Source organism: Parambassis ranga, chromosome 1 (assembly GCF_900634625.1).
Source record: "Parambassis ranga chromosome 1, fParRan2.1, whole genome shotgun sequence".
Lineage (NCBI taxonomy): Eukaryota > Metazoa > Chordata > Actinopteri > Ambassidae > Parambassis > Parambassis ranga.
This window is the reverse complement of record NC_041022.1, coordinates 15,769,949-15,785,482: the sequence shown is the minus strand read 5'-3', so window position 1 is coordinate 15,785,482 and position 15,534 is coordinate 15,769,949. Positions and strand designations below refer to the sequence as shown.

The 15,534-nt window shown below is 41.9% G+C and overlaps 1 protein-coding gene across 1 annotated transcript in view; it reads right to left on the bottom strand.

Moving 5' to 3' along the window:
• znf827 (zinc finger protein 827) overlaps positions 1-15,534 on the bottom strand; it is a 59,852-nt gene that overhangs the window by 33,864 nt on the left and 10,454 nt on the right. Inside the window, exons 2-4 of the mRNA XM_028402672.1 lie at positions 3,454-4,719; positions 1,285-1,457; positions 602-1,097 (exon numbers count right to left, since the gene is read on the bottom strand). Of these exons, the coding sequence (XP_028258473.1) occupies positions 602-1,097; positions 1,285-1,457; positions 3,454-4,719 (1,935 nt within the window). The remainder of the gene's footprint in view (positions 1-601; positions 1,098-1,284; positions 1,458-3,453; positions 4,720-15,534) is intronic.

Below are 15,534 nucleotides of genomic sequence, written 5' to 3'. Positions count from 1 at the left end.
AGGAGTCTTAATGGATTAATGTACATGCCACTGTCAAACTCTAAAACTGTAAAACTGTAACTTTACTGCAGGTTTGCAATAACACCCAGGCACTTAAGGTTCCCATTGTTATAAAAACAATTAAAAACAACTCAGACATACTGTAGCCTTAACCTGAAATGATAAACATAATGTTTATACTTACGATTGTTATTTTTTGGTCACAATGAGGTATCAAAACAGAACTTAAGGCAAAGGGGAGACAAAATCTACCACAAATGTCTTCACATCCAAGTCTGGAAAAAATGAAATACTTCTAAAGAAAGCCCTACTGCAGTGAGTAGAGCTACACAGTCAAGCTGAGTCCCACCCTTACATTTCAGAATGTGTCAAACATTTACTGGTTTTAACTTTTACAAGTTTGTATTTTCTTATTTGTTTTTGCATCTTTGTCTTTTTTGCTTTGTTTTTATTTTTTAGATATAATTACTAGATTTGTGAAATGTTCCATTTGCCGGCAGCCAATTATTTAATATTTTGATTTAATGACATCACAAGCACAAACAATTAGATGGTACTGTTGACTGTGTATATTTTTTATTTTCTAAAGAACTATACTAACCTGAAAGCTTCATAAGCAGGTCAGTGGCTGTTTTGGTAGTGATGTCGGGGCCGAAGAGGGAGGCTGTGGTTGGAGCACTCGGACTGGATCTGACCCCTACTCCAACCCCAACTCCAGGCAGATCCAGTGAGTTGGCGCTACTGCTGGGACGGTCCCTGCAGATGCTGAAAGGGGAGAGCACAGACAGTTCTCTCTCCTGTGGCTCCTCCTTGATGTGGACGTGATTGGAGGAAGCCTCGGCTGGAGGGGATGTCTGGTGCTGGTTGTCTGAGTGCAGTGGGGACACCTCTGTCCCTTGAAGGTCTGTAGAACCACTGTCACCCATCAGTGAGCCCTCACCCTCTGTGTCAGTGGTGAGCTCCTCTTTAACCTTGACGTCTGTGCGGGGGAAGTGCTGGTGGCAGCGCATGTGAAGCTTTAAGCTGAAGTGTCGGGAAGAGGTAAAGGGACAGAGTTCGCACTGAAACGTCTCACCTCGGTCCTGGTGCTGATGTACCTGAAAAAAAAAAGGTGGGTGTCAAAACAGTATTGTTACCCAGATTTACCAACAAGGACCTTCAAAAACATGCACCTGTATCAACTCATAAACAGGATAAATGGATGCTCATCCTTTAATGTTAAGAATGATTAAAGATGACATGGCTGGTGGTGATGAAAGGTGCAGGATTACAAGATGATCTCACCTTCATGTGGGACTTGAGATTGTCTTTGCGAGCACATCGGAAGGGACACAGTGGACACTGATGGCTTTTCAAGCCTGTGTGGATCACCATGTGTCTCTTCCAGTAGCTCTTGCGTTTGATGACCAGTCCACACACAGGACACTGGAATGGTTTGCCACCATCCTCAGGGGAGCCTTCAGGCAACCAAAGCACATTATTACATTTTACACAAAACATTCAAAGTATCAGAATCTAGACTTCACTCTTCGCTGTGTGGATAAAGGTACTACAATAGCCTCTAAAGCAAATCCTCCTTTATATGAGGCCGTAATTGAGACTAAGCTCGGCTCTGTGAGAGACAACGTCTGCACACCTAATGATGAAAACTATCAAGGGAAATGCCAGCTGGAAGCAATGGAACAATGAAAGTAAAAACTCAAGCATGTTTTAGTATCTCGATTATTGTTGTTGGCTTCATATCCGGCATCCATTACTGTTTAATTGGTCTTATTAGAAAGAGGCATGATTGCATTACAAATTCTACAAGGGCCTGTCAGGATGGCTTCATAAGTATTCCAGTGCCGTTTCTTGAAAAACATCTGGTAATCAGTGTTTGGTGAAATTACTGTGCTCAGCCATTCATTGACCTGAGGTGTAAAACCTCGAGACTGCCTATTTGCAACAATAAACCGCCATCTGCGGCCCAACCTCTCCAAGCACAGCAGAGATCACAATGCAAAAAATGACTTCTGCTTACTCTTAGCTAAGGCAAATGAAGCAGAGATAAAAACAAGAGACAGGAAATATACGTGAGTTTGGTATCTTTGTTTTTTATATAATCACAATGATGTTACCTTTCCCTTAAATATGCAAAGTGCAGAGCAGACCCCTGTGGTATAGTTTTATAGTGGAACAGGGAAGAGACGACAATAAAACAAGACATGACAGTCAATAATCAAGGTCACATTTTTCAGTCTGGCGACCAAACAACTACCTGCATTTTACAGTGCTGCTCGACCTTGACGGCATGCCGGGTTACACCAGACCCCCCTTTTTAGCATGCAGATCACAGAATATTACATCGACTGCCTCATCCGTCTGAAGTCAATTTGATCCAGCCATTTTAGATTTGGCGGGGTTGTGACACAATCCCTCAAAAGTGCCCATCCATCTCCCTGAAAACATTCTGTTCTCTCTTAAGGCTACTTAGTTAGAGCCTGCACCATGAAGCTTTCTCTCTCCCTGTCCAAGAGTGAGATCTTTTTGTGCGCCCTTGTTTGGATTACGTGTCTACATCTGAGTACACTCTTACAGATTATACTGCATGGCCATTTGTGAGTAACAGAGAGAGTGAGAGAGAGTGTGTGTATAAGATGGGGAAAAGGAGAGAGAGAGTATGCACGCATCTGTATCCAGTCAGTGGAAAGTATGATGTGTTTGGCCTTAAGTCTGCTGTGCTGATCAGTGCAGAGGGCTCTGGTTAGTGGGGGCTGAAGCCAGGAGGAGGCAGCCGAGATGGATATGGACTCCAGCGCTCCCCGCTGTGCCGAGCACACACTGACGGCCCCCTTTTGGCAGCACGCACATCTGAGCACAAACGAGCTGGTCTGGGAAGGCAGTGAGGTCTCAGTCGGAACCCCCCCGTTGAGCCCACAGACCATTTCCCAGACTAGAAGGCCAGCCAGGGCTGTTTTCTCTCGGCTAGGCTCTCTGCTCGACTGACAGTTAAGCTGAAGCTACACTACTTGCTACTTCAGCGCCAGTGAGGTGAGAACAAAACCATTACAAAACTAGAGAAAACATGTCATGGAAGTTCAGGACTGTGCTTTTCTTTTGGGTATTTTGGAGACAAGGAAACCTGCTACTATCCCAAACAATGACAACAAAGACATCACTGCATTTTGGGGTCATGCTTACATTTCAATACAAGTATTATTTCATTACTTAACCATTGTAATTTGCCTTTCAATTAGTTATTTATAAAATACATATAATGACACAAATATAATGACAAGGGGAGGTTTTTGTTTTTGACCTTCATGGTGAAGAATAGGGAAGACATTACATAAAAAACCTTATTTTTATTATAACAAACCTGATTTTATTATTTTAAAAACAAAAATGCATCTTATGGAGGTTGAAAATACGCTTAAGAGTGAATATTATTTCCTTAGGGAACATTTTGATTACCTGCTTGGTTGTTGGGTTTGCCCCTGCCCTTTGGTGTAGAGGGCAACAGCAATTCTAAGGTGGGTGTAGAGGGCGTGGGTGCTTTCTGGTTCTTGTCCATCAGGGGCTTTACATCCTCTTGGAGGACTCCAGCTGTTGCCAAGGGGGAGCCCTCCTTCTTCTCAACCAGCAGATTCCCTGCTGCCCTGGCTGCTACCTCTTTGAGCAAGGCAGCAGAGGAGGTCATTGAGACAAGTGAGAGAAAGGAACTTGCTGAGGCTTGGTGGTCTGTAGCAGCACTGACTGTTGAAGAGGCTTGGTTACGCTCGCTGACTTTTTTTGAAAGTGCAGCGAGGGTGGAGCTAGCTGACTGTGGACTAAACGGAGAGTTGAAGGCATCAAAGCGCACATCATCTCCTCGACTTCCCCCTCCAAGTGTGGGCACTGCAGATGAGACAGAGGTGGAGGAGGAGGACGATGTTGTTGAGGAGGAGGCCACGGCATTCTTGTCTTGAAGCACAGCATTTGCAGCTGCTTTTAACTTCTGGATTGCAGAGTCCGGGGACAAGCTGGAGCCACAGGGTGTGGAGCAGCTGGCTGGTGGCCACTTATCTGCTACACCTGCCCACACAAAGCTACTGCCGTTGCTTGGGGTGACAGAGTTAAAGGGGTCAAGGGGCTCTTGCTTAATGTTGGTTACTGAGGGTGCCAAGGAGGCTGGGGAGGCTGAGCCACTGTTACTGTTATTGGCCAGTTTTCGGGCAAGAGCACTTAACTGCTGGGCATGGTGGGAAGACGGGGAGAGTGTCAAAGGTGGGGCAAGAGCTATTGGTGGGGACTCCCCACCAGCACCTCCTCTGGATGACCGACCCAGAAGCTCCCCAGAGTCAAGTTTCAGAGACCCAGCTTCTAAGAGGCGACGCAGGTTGCTGCTGAGAGGTTTCCCCAGGGCTCGAGACGCTGCCTCTCCATACAGTGATGATACTACAGAAGAGAGTGTGTCCTGGGCTGAGAATGCAACTCCGTCCAGTCCAAGAAGTTCCAAAGAGGCACGGTGGACGGGTGTGGGGCATCCAAGCGAGCTTTCGCCTCCACAGGTATCATGATCTGTGGACCCGGTGCTGATTCCAGGGCGATCATCGGGGGAGGAGCCCCTGGGCAGAAGGAGCTCATCCTGGGTGTCTCCATACGATGATGACTCTGAACGTGTGTCAGAGGCGTTCCCAAACCAGCCTTCCTCATCCATAGCACTGCCATCAGGCCCTCCTTCCTCATTGCTGTCCAAATCTGGAAATGGAGAAAAAACAAATGGGCAATGGGGAAAAGTACAATGTAAGTATGCACGTGTGTGTGTGTGTAAATGTATATGAGCAAGCTTAGGAGCAAACCAATGTTACCAACTTTACTAGGTGTGAAATTTTTTAAATTCATCACCCAACCCAGCAAAAAACAAAGTCAAATGGCTTTAAAAGCTGAAAAATACACTTTAGTGCACAGCAAGCAGACCACTAAAATAATTTCCACAGCAAATTCAACCTCTTTTTTTGTATAATGGCAGCTTTCCACAAGGCGCATCCAAGATGTTTGAGTAATTTAGATTTTTCTGTCCTTTTTAACCATATTTTTCCCACCCTTGGTCTGGAAGAGCCTAGTAAAGGGGTTACCATGACAACGGGTCCTTCTGGGAGGCTAGACAGCAAAGATTAGGGTAATGGAGGTTACAGAACTAGATTAATATTCATGAGCCTGCAGATACCACCAGGGAGCCAATAAGGATAGGGTTAAGGTCACCAAGGGTCATTAATATACACTTCATGTATCAATATTCATAAGCAAAACATTACAGCTTGCCAGACAAGGGCGAACAAAGAAAAGTGAATATTCCTGATACATATTAACAAACCTCCATAAGAATATGTCAAAAGCACCAAGACAGGGTGAAACAAAATGTCAAAACTGACATCTCCTCTTTGGGTTATTGTACACAACCTCACCAAATATCTGATATGTAGAAATTGGCTGAGTTTTATTTAAAAAAAAAGAAAAAAAAAGGGGAGTACTCATGCAAAATCCGTCTTCACCTTCACGACCCTGACTGAGGCCTAGTGGGTCTGCTCTCTGTTTATAGGCAAAGGCAAAATAGTTGCCAGGCAACCCAGACCAGCAACCTGTTGGGATCATTAGAGTTGGCTGACATCTGGCCAGCATGGCTCACTATGGTCCACAAAGGTGACCACAATCACAACCCTCTGAGACTGCTACTCTCCTGCTGCAACAGATATCAAACAAGGCTCACATACTTCCAGCTATCTACTCATCTTTTAACACATCCCTTATAGGAATACACAACTACATGCCAACAAAAAAAGATGTCTAAATCTAAAAACAGATTATGTTTTAATGTTAGTCTTAAGCCTTTCCAAAATGTCTATAAACACATAACTGGTCGACTTTACCTTGATGGGCAATGCAGGATGTACGAATGACCCTTCTCATTTCTTAAGACTGTTATTAGGTTGATGTGAACCCAATTTACTATGCTCCTTGAAGCCATTTTACCACCTGAGTAGGGTTAACAGGAAAAGGAGAGGGAGAGGGACTAAGAGGCAGTGAGTCATGCAGGGCAGGGCTTGACCCATTTCCATGTGACATGTGAAAAGCAGCAAGAGCCACTAATGGCTGTAATGTGGTTAGAGGGAAATCGCTAGATTGCTGACCCAAGGTCTCAGCTTTGAGGCTGAATTCTCTTGGTTTCTAGGTTCACTCTTAAACCTCGGGGTAAGGTGCGGCCGAACACAACACTATGCCACTGGGTTATTGCCCAAGTACTAAAGTTCACTGATGCACTCCACTACCAAGGGCTTTGTGTGTTACAGGTAAGCCACCCCTTTAGGCAGAATGACATTTCCCAAGGTCATGGCCTCAGCCTAAGCTCTAAGGGGGCTTCATTTGAGCTCTGTACTTGTAGCTGCTGCTATATGTCCATCACACACACACACACAGGGGAAAACATATTCATGTATCACACACATATGTGAACTACAAACACACACACAAACAAAAATGATTTAATGCAGATGTCTTCCCTCTGCTGCATTTCTCTGACACACATTCAACTGTTTTGCCTCTGCGACAGTGGCTGGCTTGGTGACAGTAACTGCGAGCAAAGTTCCCCCTACCCTCCGCAACCCCCCACTCTGCAAGTGATGGAGACATGGAGATACGGGCCGAGGCGGCAAACGTCTGCCACTGAAAGGGAACCATTTAGCGGTGTAATGGCGGGGATGACTTGCATGTTGAGACAAACAGCTGCGGGGTGCTCAGCAGTCTGGATCTGTTATCACTCACACACGAATGATTCACTGGTGCAGTGGTGGGGGAATTTCTCTCTAGGTCACAGGGATGTATGGAGCCACTAGATTATAGACAAAGGGAGACCTATAACAATCATGCAAGGGAAGGCCAAAAGGCTCCATAAATGGCCCGAATAAAGCTCTCTGAACTTGGCCAAAAATACACACAAAGTGGATAAAAATATTCCGATACAGCACCTCTGTAACTTAGAATGTTTGGAAATCTGCTGCGCTAACCTGTCTAATAAAAAAAAAAAAGTAAACGGCCTGTAACTACAGCTAAAAACAGTCGGACATTGCAGGTAGCAGAGTTGTTCATTGTTTTGCCATGCAGTGCTGTCAACGATCTCCATTTGTAAACTTGGCAGGATTATTTTGGCTGTGGCTTTTCTAGGTCAGAAGGGTTGCATGTACGTGTGTGTCTGTGTGAGAATGTGTGCATGTACTAATATAAAACCTCAGTAAAGAAGCCATTTCAGCTAACCTTACCACACAGACTTATCACCAGTAAAGGAAAGAGTTAGAGAAAGGAGAGAAGACCAACAGTAAAGGTAGGTCAAGGGGTCACCCACCACATGACTTGTGTGAGGCTGCTGACTAACATATTCCGTCTTTTTCCTCACACACACACAAAGCTACTCTGTTGCTTAGCCAGGCATGAAAATTGGCCTCACTGACCCTGGGTCTGAACAGGGTAGGGGGAGAGGAGACTGGAAAGCGAAGGAACGAGGGGACAGATAGAAGGATGGTTAAGGGAGGGGTTGATTTGGCTGGGCAGGCAAGAAGAAGAGGCCATTAGCCGATTAAGGTTGGACGGGGGTGCATCAATACTGCGTGGATGTCAAAAGGAGAGCCATGCCCATGAGCTAATATAAGAATGAGAGAGAGAGGGAACAAGAGATAGAGCTAGCGGTAGTGCAGGTCAGGGAATCGCTAAAATCGCAGAAATTGCTGACCGCAAAGCCCTACAATACATGAAACACTGCCACAACATACTGACTAGAGCCATCACAATTACATCACCAAAATGATTAGCCTCCCGAACCTGTTAAGGATTGGAAGGTGATGCTGTGTGTCGCTGGAGGCAGGTTAAGGAGGAAGGGCAGGGAGTAAGGACCTAGGAAGGAAGGCAGTGAGTAGGGAAACAGTGAAGAAGGAGCCGTACTGGTAATTAAGTGTCCGGCGGGGCCCTGGTGTGGGTTGCCACGGCCGCGGGCTATGCTAATGAGTACACCCGGTGGTCAGGGCTGCCTTATTAGTGCTTGCTGGACAATATGGTGGGAGAGATGCACCACTGCCACCATGTCTCCACAAATGACTTGCAATCTTCCCAAGGAGGAAGGTAATTCCATTAATTGGGACATACTGGATCAGGATCACCTTTACTTTTTGCATGATCACTCACTCGCTTGATCTCTCTCACACCGACCTGCTCCTTTTTTTCCCCCTCTTCTTCTTCTACTTTTCCCCATTCATCTCATTCTCCAATCTCCATCACTGGGAATGCAAATTTTAAAATACATGAATAAATAAACCTGAACGTGTTGCCGCTAGCAGATCTCCCCACCCCCATCCGGTCATGAAATTATGTCATCAATCTGTTAAATGCTGTTGTTCCTTTGCAGGAGCAACATGATCATTGCTCTAGAGTTTATTCATCATGTAATTGCCATTAAGAAGTTGATGAAACATGACAACCAGCAAGACAAGTGAGGCAAAATGTCACACAGCACAACAGAGAAGTTGTTTACTTTTGATGAACTTGTTGACGCTTAGGTGAGCACTACTCCTTTACATTTACCAAGTGGCTGTTGGATAGATAAACTTTGCTATATATTGTCATTTACATTGTAGTAGTCAAGGTCTTTACTTTCTTCTAACTCAAAAAGCTGACACCTTTTTATTCTATAGATTGTAGCTATTAATTATGTTGACACAACACCTTCACACTTGGGGAAAATCTTTCAGTATATTAATCAAGGTTCATGATCAGCATTCAAATATTCAGTTCAAACATGATGAAAACATAATCAACTCATCTCCTTCTACTTCAACAATCTTTGTTATTCCATCCGACTATTAGCTTGTAACAAAGACATAAAGAGCCCATCTTTTAGTTGGAATCTGAGGTGAGACGATACTCTCACTGAGGATCAGGGTTCAGGCAGCAGGGCTATATATAATGGTGGTTGAGTCGTATTGAAATGTAGTGCAAATTACCATCTGTGTATTTTCGGCCTTGGCCTCCGTGGTTTGTGGGTACTTTGGGCGGCATGCCAGAGGTGAAACAGGAAGGAGAAGTGTTCTTGGAAGAGAATGAGACGACTGAGAGCCTGAGACCTCTGAAATTCCTCAATGCAGATGAAGTGCACTTTACCCCCTGGTTTATTTTTCCCTTCCATTTTTAGCATCATGTGTTAAAAAAATACTTGCTCATAACCTCAGATGTGTCATCAAAGCTATGGGCCTAAACTGCTGGAGGGAGAGAACTGACATATCTATTGCATCTTTGCAGCAACAACTGAAACATTCCTAAGTTTATTATTAACAGAGAAAAATATAAAATGTCATTAAAGCAGTTTCGCATACAAAAATGTAAAAAAAACAAAGAACTCCAATCAGTGCACCACCCACTTGTTTCTGAATGTGCTTTGACAAGCCACTATTAGGGCCCTATAAAATACGTTTTATTTTTTCCCAAAATCCGTTGTTTTCTGTTAATTTTTGGGAATTCAGTTTTTTTTCCGTTTTAATTTTGGGTAAATCTGATTTTCACAGTGTAGTTTTTGGGAATCCCATTTTTGACCTTATTTTACTACCCAAAGCGTTGTGTTTTTAATGTAAATGACTAAATTGAATAGAAACTAACTTAAATTTATTGAGGTGACGTTTTCCTCAATATGGTAACATACAGTAGTGACTTAAAAACAAGCAGCAAGTGATGAAACTTTAGTTGACTTATTATAAAACAACCAAACATTTGAAACTTCTTCAACGGGAACGTAAACAAGTTATTTCAGCTGTAGTTAGTCCCTGTGAGCTCCCCCCTCTACAAGTTTCTCACCTACTCACCTCTTCTGTACAATATCTGTTAATATTTTTTTTATTTTGCCCTACTTTTAATTCTACTGTGTCTGTGCTGTTGCAGTAACATAATTTTCCCACTGTGGGACAAATCTTAATCTTAAATTATTTCCCCTCAGGGATAAAAAAAGTTATTCTGATTCTGACCATCACCATTGAAATACATGGTTGACAGCCTCTGTGTGCTGAGACAGTGAGTGTCTGTCTCTCGACTGTGAGGAGCTCCGCACTCAGGCCTCTCCAGTAGTTAGTATCTTTAAGTTTACAGTCGACGGAGTGTTGACAGAATCTATAAACTATAGAAAACCATGTGCAACATGTAGCTAGCCTTGATAAGAAACAAAATAATGTGCATTTCAATGACCAAAGCCTATTTTCCTAAGGAACCAATACCTTGTTAGTATGTGTTAATACATATTGGTGATATAGTCCAAACAATAGTGTATTATACATTGGGTAGACTGAATATATAGCATTCTGCAAAAAGGAACACATTTTTTTACTTTTCTCAAGAAAGTACATTTTTCAGATGGTTCAGGAGGTTTTGTGCTTTAGCATTGATATAGCCCATCATAATAAAACAGATGTTATGAGTGGCATGTCTTCTTTAAGAAACTGGGCAGTGAGTGTGTGTTTGTGTGCACGTACCTGGGAGGTTGTGAGCGTGCATAAGCCAGAGTGTGTGTGTGTGTGTGTAGGAGACCGAAAGAGAGGTTGTGTGCCCGTTAATGGAGAGTTGTTTGTCAACAGCAGGAATTAAATGTACGGTACGAAGAAAAACAATAAAGTTGCGGATCTGCAAGGAAGAATGAGTGCTCTGGGTCTTCACTGAACTTCTGCTGTTGTGTGACGGGGGTTAACCTTGAGCATCATCTTTGATGATACAGATGCTACTATTCGGTCTCATCGTAATGCGGCCTTATTTTACTGTTTATTTATACGTGGATGCGGCAGAATATTTTTCCGGGGGACGTAGTCAAAGCGGGAGGCGTTCGTTGTCAAGGCGGGCCGCCCTAACTGTAAAGTGCTGCGGGAAACACTGCATTCCTTGGCTACTTTTTGAGGGAACCTTAAAAATGAGGCAACCCTGTTAAAACATCAGTCTGGGATGCAGCAACATGGGTGTCAAACATCACTGTGTTTCAAAGTATTTGGATTTCTTTTCTGCATAGTAGATGCTTTTAGTTCATCTGCACTGACCCATTCCATAAACCTGCAGTTACAGCTAATATAGTACAACAAAAAAGACACATTTATTAAAACTTTTTTTTTACTTAAATATGATCCCTGTCATCTAATTGAACTACAGCCCAGGCTTGAACACAAACTGCATTACCCAGCTAATGACACTAATTGGGAAGTGAAAACAGGCCAGTGTTCACTGTCTGTCACAGTCCCAAAAACAGCATCAGAATATCTGAAACATCTATTACACATGAGACTGTCAAATCCCATTTCTGTATACTAATCTGAGTGAACAAAGGGCAGTCGTTTTCTAATCACTGTGGCAAACTATCAAACACTTTCAAGGTCATGTTAGTGTATTTAATATTTTTCTTTCTAAGAGGTCTACAAATAAATGCACTAGAAGAAATTAACCTGGCTGGAGTGGTGCCGAACAAGTGCCAAACTACGTACATGTGGCCTTCCAGATCGTGATTAAGTTCCTGATGAAGTGTCAGCTGAACTACAAAGGATCTCAAACAAGGATTTCAGAATGTTGCTGTTTGTATGAGTTGGGTGAATGTACCTCTATCTTAGAATTAAGGTGGATTTATTTGATTTATCATCTATCAGTGTTCTGGTGTGTTAATCCACACCTTAAATTGTCCTAATCTTTCATAACACTTTACATTACAATAACATTAACATTTACATTCAAAGAAAATGTGAAACTGGCTAAACCTAAGAACCATACTTGGAAGCTGACAATCCAATGTGAGGCAGTTATTAGCTGAGTATAGACAGATTAAACGTCTCACCGCCTTACTTTGACATGCTTTACCTTGCTGCCCCTAATTATAAGCACAAGAAAAGAAACATGATGTATTATCAAATGCTAATCATACTTTAGCTCCACAGATGTTCTCAATAATAAAAAAAAGAAACAAAAACATTGCATTTTATTATATGCTTTGGTCAGGGACCAGGGCTGATTAGAACTTCTAGAAAGCTGTCCATACAGCTTGCACCACGTATATCATCTTTTTCAGCCTTTGAAATCTTTCTTAAGCAGGTGCTTTCAGTTGTGCGAGTAAGATGAAAAATAGTGTTGCTTGCTGAACAGTGACTGAGGTGTCTTTAGTATACACAGGCATGCATCCCCTTTGTAACAGAGTTATCTTCTACCAGCACTAGAGATTGCCAGTGGCAAGTACACTGTGACACAGAAAACAGCAGATTTTGTACATATTAAGACTATATAAAGTGAAGTCTTTGAATACGTTTTCTCATATATTTCAGTTCAGACTTCACAACTTGTGAAGTACAACGTAAAACTGAAATTGCTTTGTTGACACATATAAAGGTATTACATAGTCTTTGTTCAGCCTCAAGCAGTGTAAAAAACATGCCTGAATTTTATTAACCTATTTTTAGGATTTTACAGTAGCTGTCATTTATGTGCCTAGCTGTGTATGCTTATATCAAAGACATCCTTTTTTATAATAACAAAAAAACAATAATTTACCTACATCAACTTTTATCAAAGGAAATTAAAGGAAGTAAATTACATTTCACAGTACTCTAGACACAGTTTTCACTGGTGCTCACTTTTACACTAGAAGTTACAATCCTAAGTTTTGTTCACACAGCATTGCTTCCTCATCATACCACAACCACATTACACCATGTTGTGGTTAAAAGTATTACACAGCTCTCAGCTAGGTCTCACTCCACCTGCTCTTTTGTCATCAGTGGCATCTGAGTTGTAACCTCTTACTCTCTCCCTCCCACCTGCTTTCCTTCATTTTCTCCCATTCTTCCTTTAATAACTTGCAGACTAAAAAAACTGAGACTAAAGACTTTGACCAATCAAAGCACTTCACCTTAATAATGCAGGAATTACATCAATACTGCCAACAGCCGTGCTCAGATGTTTACAACAACACTTTTAAGACATTGTCACCCATTGTAGATCCCTACATAGCTAGCAGACAAGGTTTTTAAGTGAAAAATAACTTGAAGCCTTGAAAATGTACTTGTCCCACTTCCCTTAAAGTCATTTTCCACCATAGGAACTTTTTATAGGTTCAGAAACTTGCAAGCTGAGATTTCAGAGTAAAACATCACTTGTTGGTTGAGAACTCCAGCATTTTTTTCTGCTTATAACACACAAAGCATTTTTCGCGAAGCAATTTTGGGTTGTTGGGGAATTACACTTCTTGGAACATTTAGTGGAAAAAGACCTAAAGCTACTGAATCTCTAAACAACTGTAACATGGAATATGTTATGACTGGATAAATAAATACATCACATAAAGAAAGGTGCCCCAGTGTCACAGCTAAGAGTCTAGGGTTAACTGGCAAATTAAAAAGTGAAGAATTAAACCAGCATCCTCGCTCTGAACATTTAACAGGCCTGGGTCAACCTTCTAGTTGCCCTGGGCCACTGAATGATATGATATGTACTGTCAAATCGCGGGCCAAAATTTGAATTTAATATGAATGGTGTATTTTGCTTGCAGTGATTTTGGCAATGATGAATCATGCTTTTTTATTACTGAATCTGCTTTACAAGTGCTGGTAAATAATCTAAGCAGCCAAACAACATCTCAGGTCTAATGAGACTATACACTTCTTTCTAATCTATGTGAAGCTGAGAAGGTAAGTTTTTGTTTTTGGTTTGGTTTTATTTCTGATATAATTTTACAGGCTGTTTGCATATTGAAAAAATATTTGAAGAAAAAAAGGTTTCTATCCATGGAGTGTAAGAAAATAAGCCGAAAAATAGATCCACTGGCTAGTGTTAGCAAGAAGTAATTTTATTCCAGCATTAATCAAATGCTGACTAGCCAGCAACACAAAGAAGTATTTGCTCATAGACCTGACAAAGCCATGTTTAATTATATTTCTTTTTTTGTTATAGCATATTACTATTATCCAGAATTGTATGTGAAAAAGCAAATCTGTCAGGTGGTAGTCCTTATGGACTAACTGACATGACACTCTACAGTGTTAAGGTGTGAAAACAAATTAAATCGTCCTTCAGGGTGCGTAGTATACAGCATTGACCAATACTGCCAAACTACTATATTTTAAACTTTTAATCATGCGCTATCAGGCAATGTAATTAAACACAATGTAATTAAACACAACACTCTGCCACATAGCCACAAGTCAACCAAAACACTTTATTTTTTGTAAAAGCAGAGCAGTGAATTAAGAATAACTCACCAATGAGAAACAACACTAAGAGTGTCCCTGACTGGCATGAAAGTTCCCTCTCAGCATATATGCTAATATAGTCAATCACTCATATTTTCTTTGATATATGGGATGAGAATAGCGTCTAAATGCTATGAATCAGAGACCAATCTCTTGATTCAGTGAGAAAGAGCTGGTTATATTCATAAAGACTTCCGCCATTCTATCTCATAGGAATAGGCATATGTGGGTGGCATCCTTCTTTGTGAAACTGAATGCTGGCAACAACACTTTAAAGACCCCACACATGGTTTGAACAAACTCCAGTGTTTTTTACATTGTGCCGCTCACATGTTTATGCTCACAATGGCACACACTTTCCACATGATAATTTTTACAAACCCTTGTTCCATGGCTTGATGTGTACCTTGGAGTTTTACATGCTGACTGAAATAACCAGATCAATTTGCTGTGCTGCATTGATGGTTTTACCATCATTTATTGGTTTGCAGGTAGGCTTTTGTTTCAGTTTTATTTTCCTAATATAATTTTACATGCCATGCTTTCGAGTCACAAAACATGAGGCAAAATGATATGGTTAATTAAAAAAAAACACTTTTTTCCAAACATAAATTCTTATTAATGCAGCTCAGATTTCACATGTTTTTTAAACACTGCTTATTTAATGGAGCTTGACAACCTGGTCAGATCCTGCTGTATTTTTTTCCTATTTGACAAAGCAACCTAATTCACTCAAGACGTGGATGTCGCACTAACTAAAAAAAAAAAAAAAAAACGGGTACATTTTTTAGAACAAGTGTGAAATGAACAGGCCATCACCCTGCTGTGTAGCTTTCTGGCATACCGAAGCTCCTCACAGAGGTGATTGTGTGTCTGTAGAAGAGAAGTGAGAGAGAGAGTAGGAGGGTGGAAGGTGGGAGTGCGTACCGCGTCTATGTATTGTTTGTAAATCGCCCTAGTGGCAGAAGGGACATTTGGCTCTATAGCAGCCCATCCACACCGGGATACAAAGCAAGGTCCATTGGGAGGTGGGGGTAGAGCGAGAGGTAATTTTATATGTGCATGTATGTATGTGAGAGGACACTGTGTTAGGGCAATGCAGGCAGCGTCTATTAGAGACACTCAGAAAGGACGGCCAGGGAGAATAAGCAGAGGAGCGAGGACGAAAGTGGGAGGGAATCTTAAGAAGGGGGGGGCTGCCTTTTTTTCCATAGTGGTATTGGTTTGACGGCTGTTTGGCAGAGGCGCCCTAGGCAGTGCCTGCTTGGATTTTAGCCTG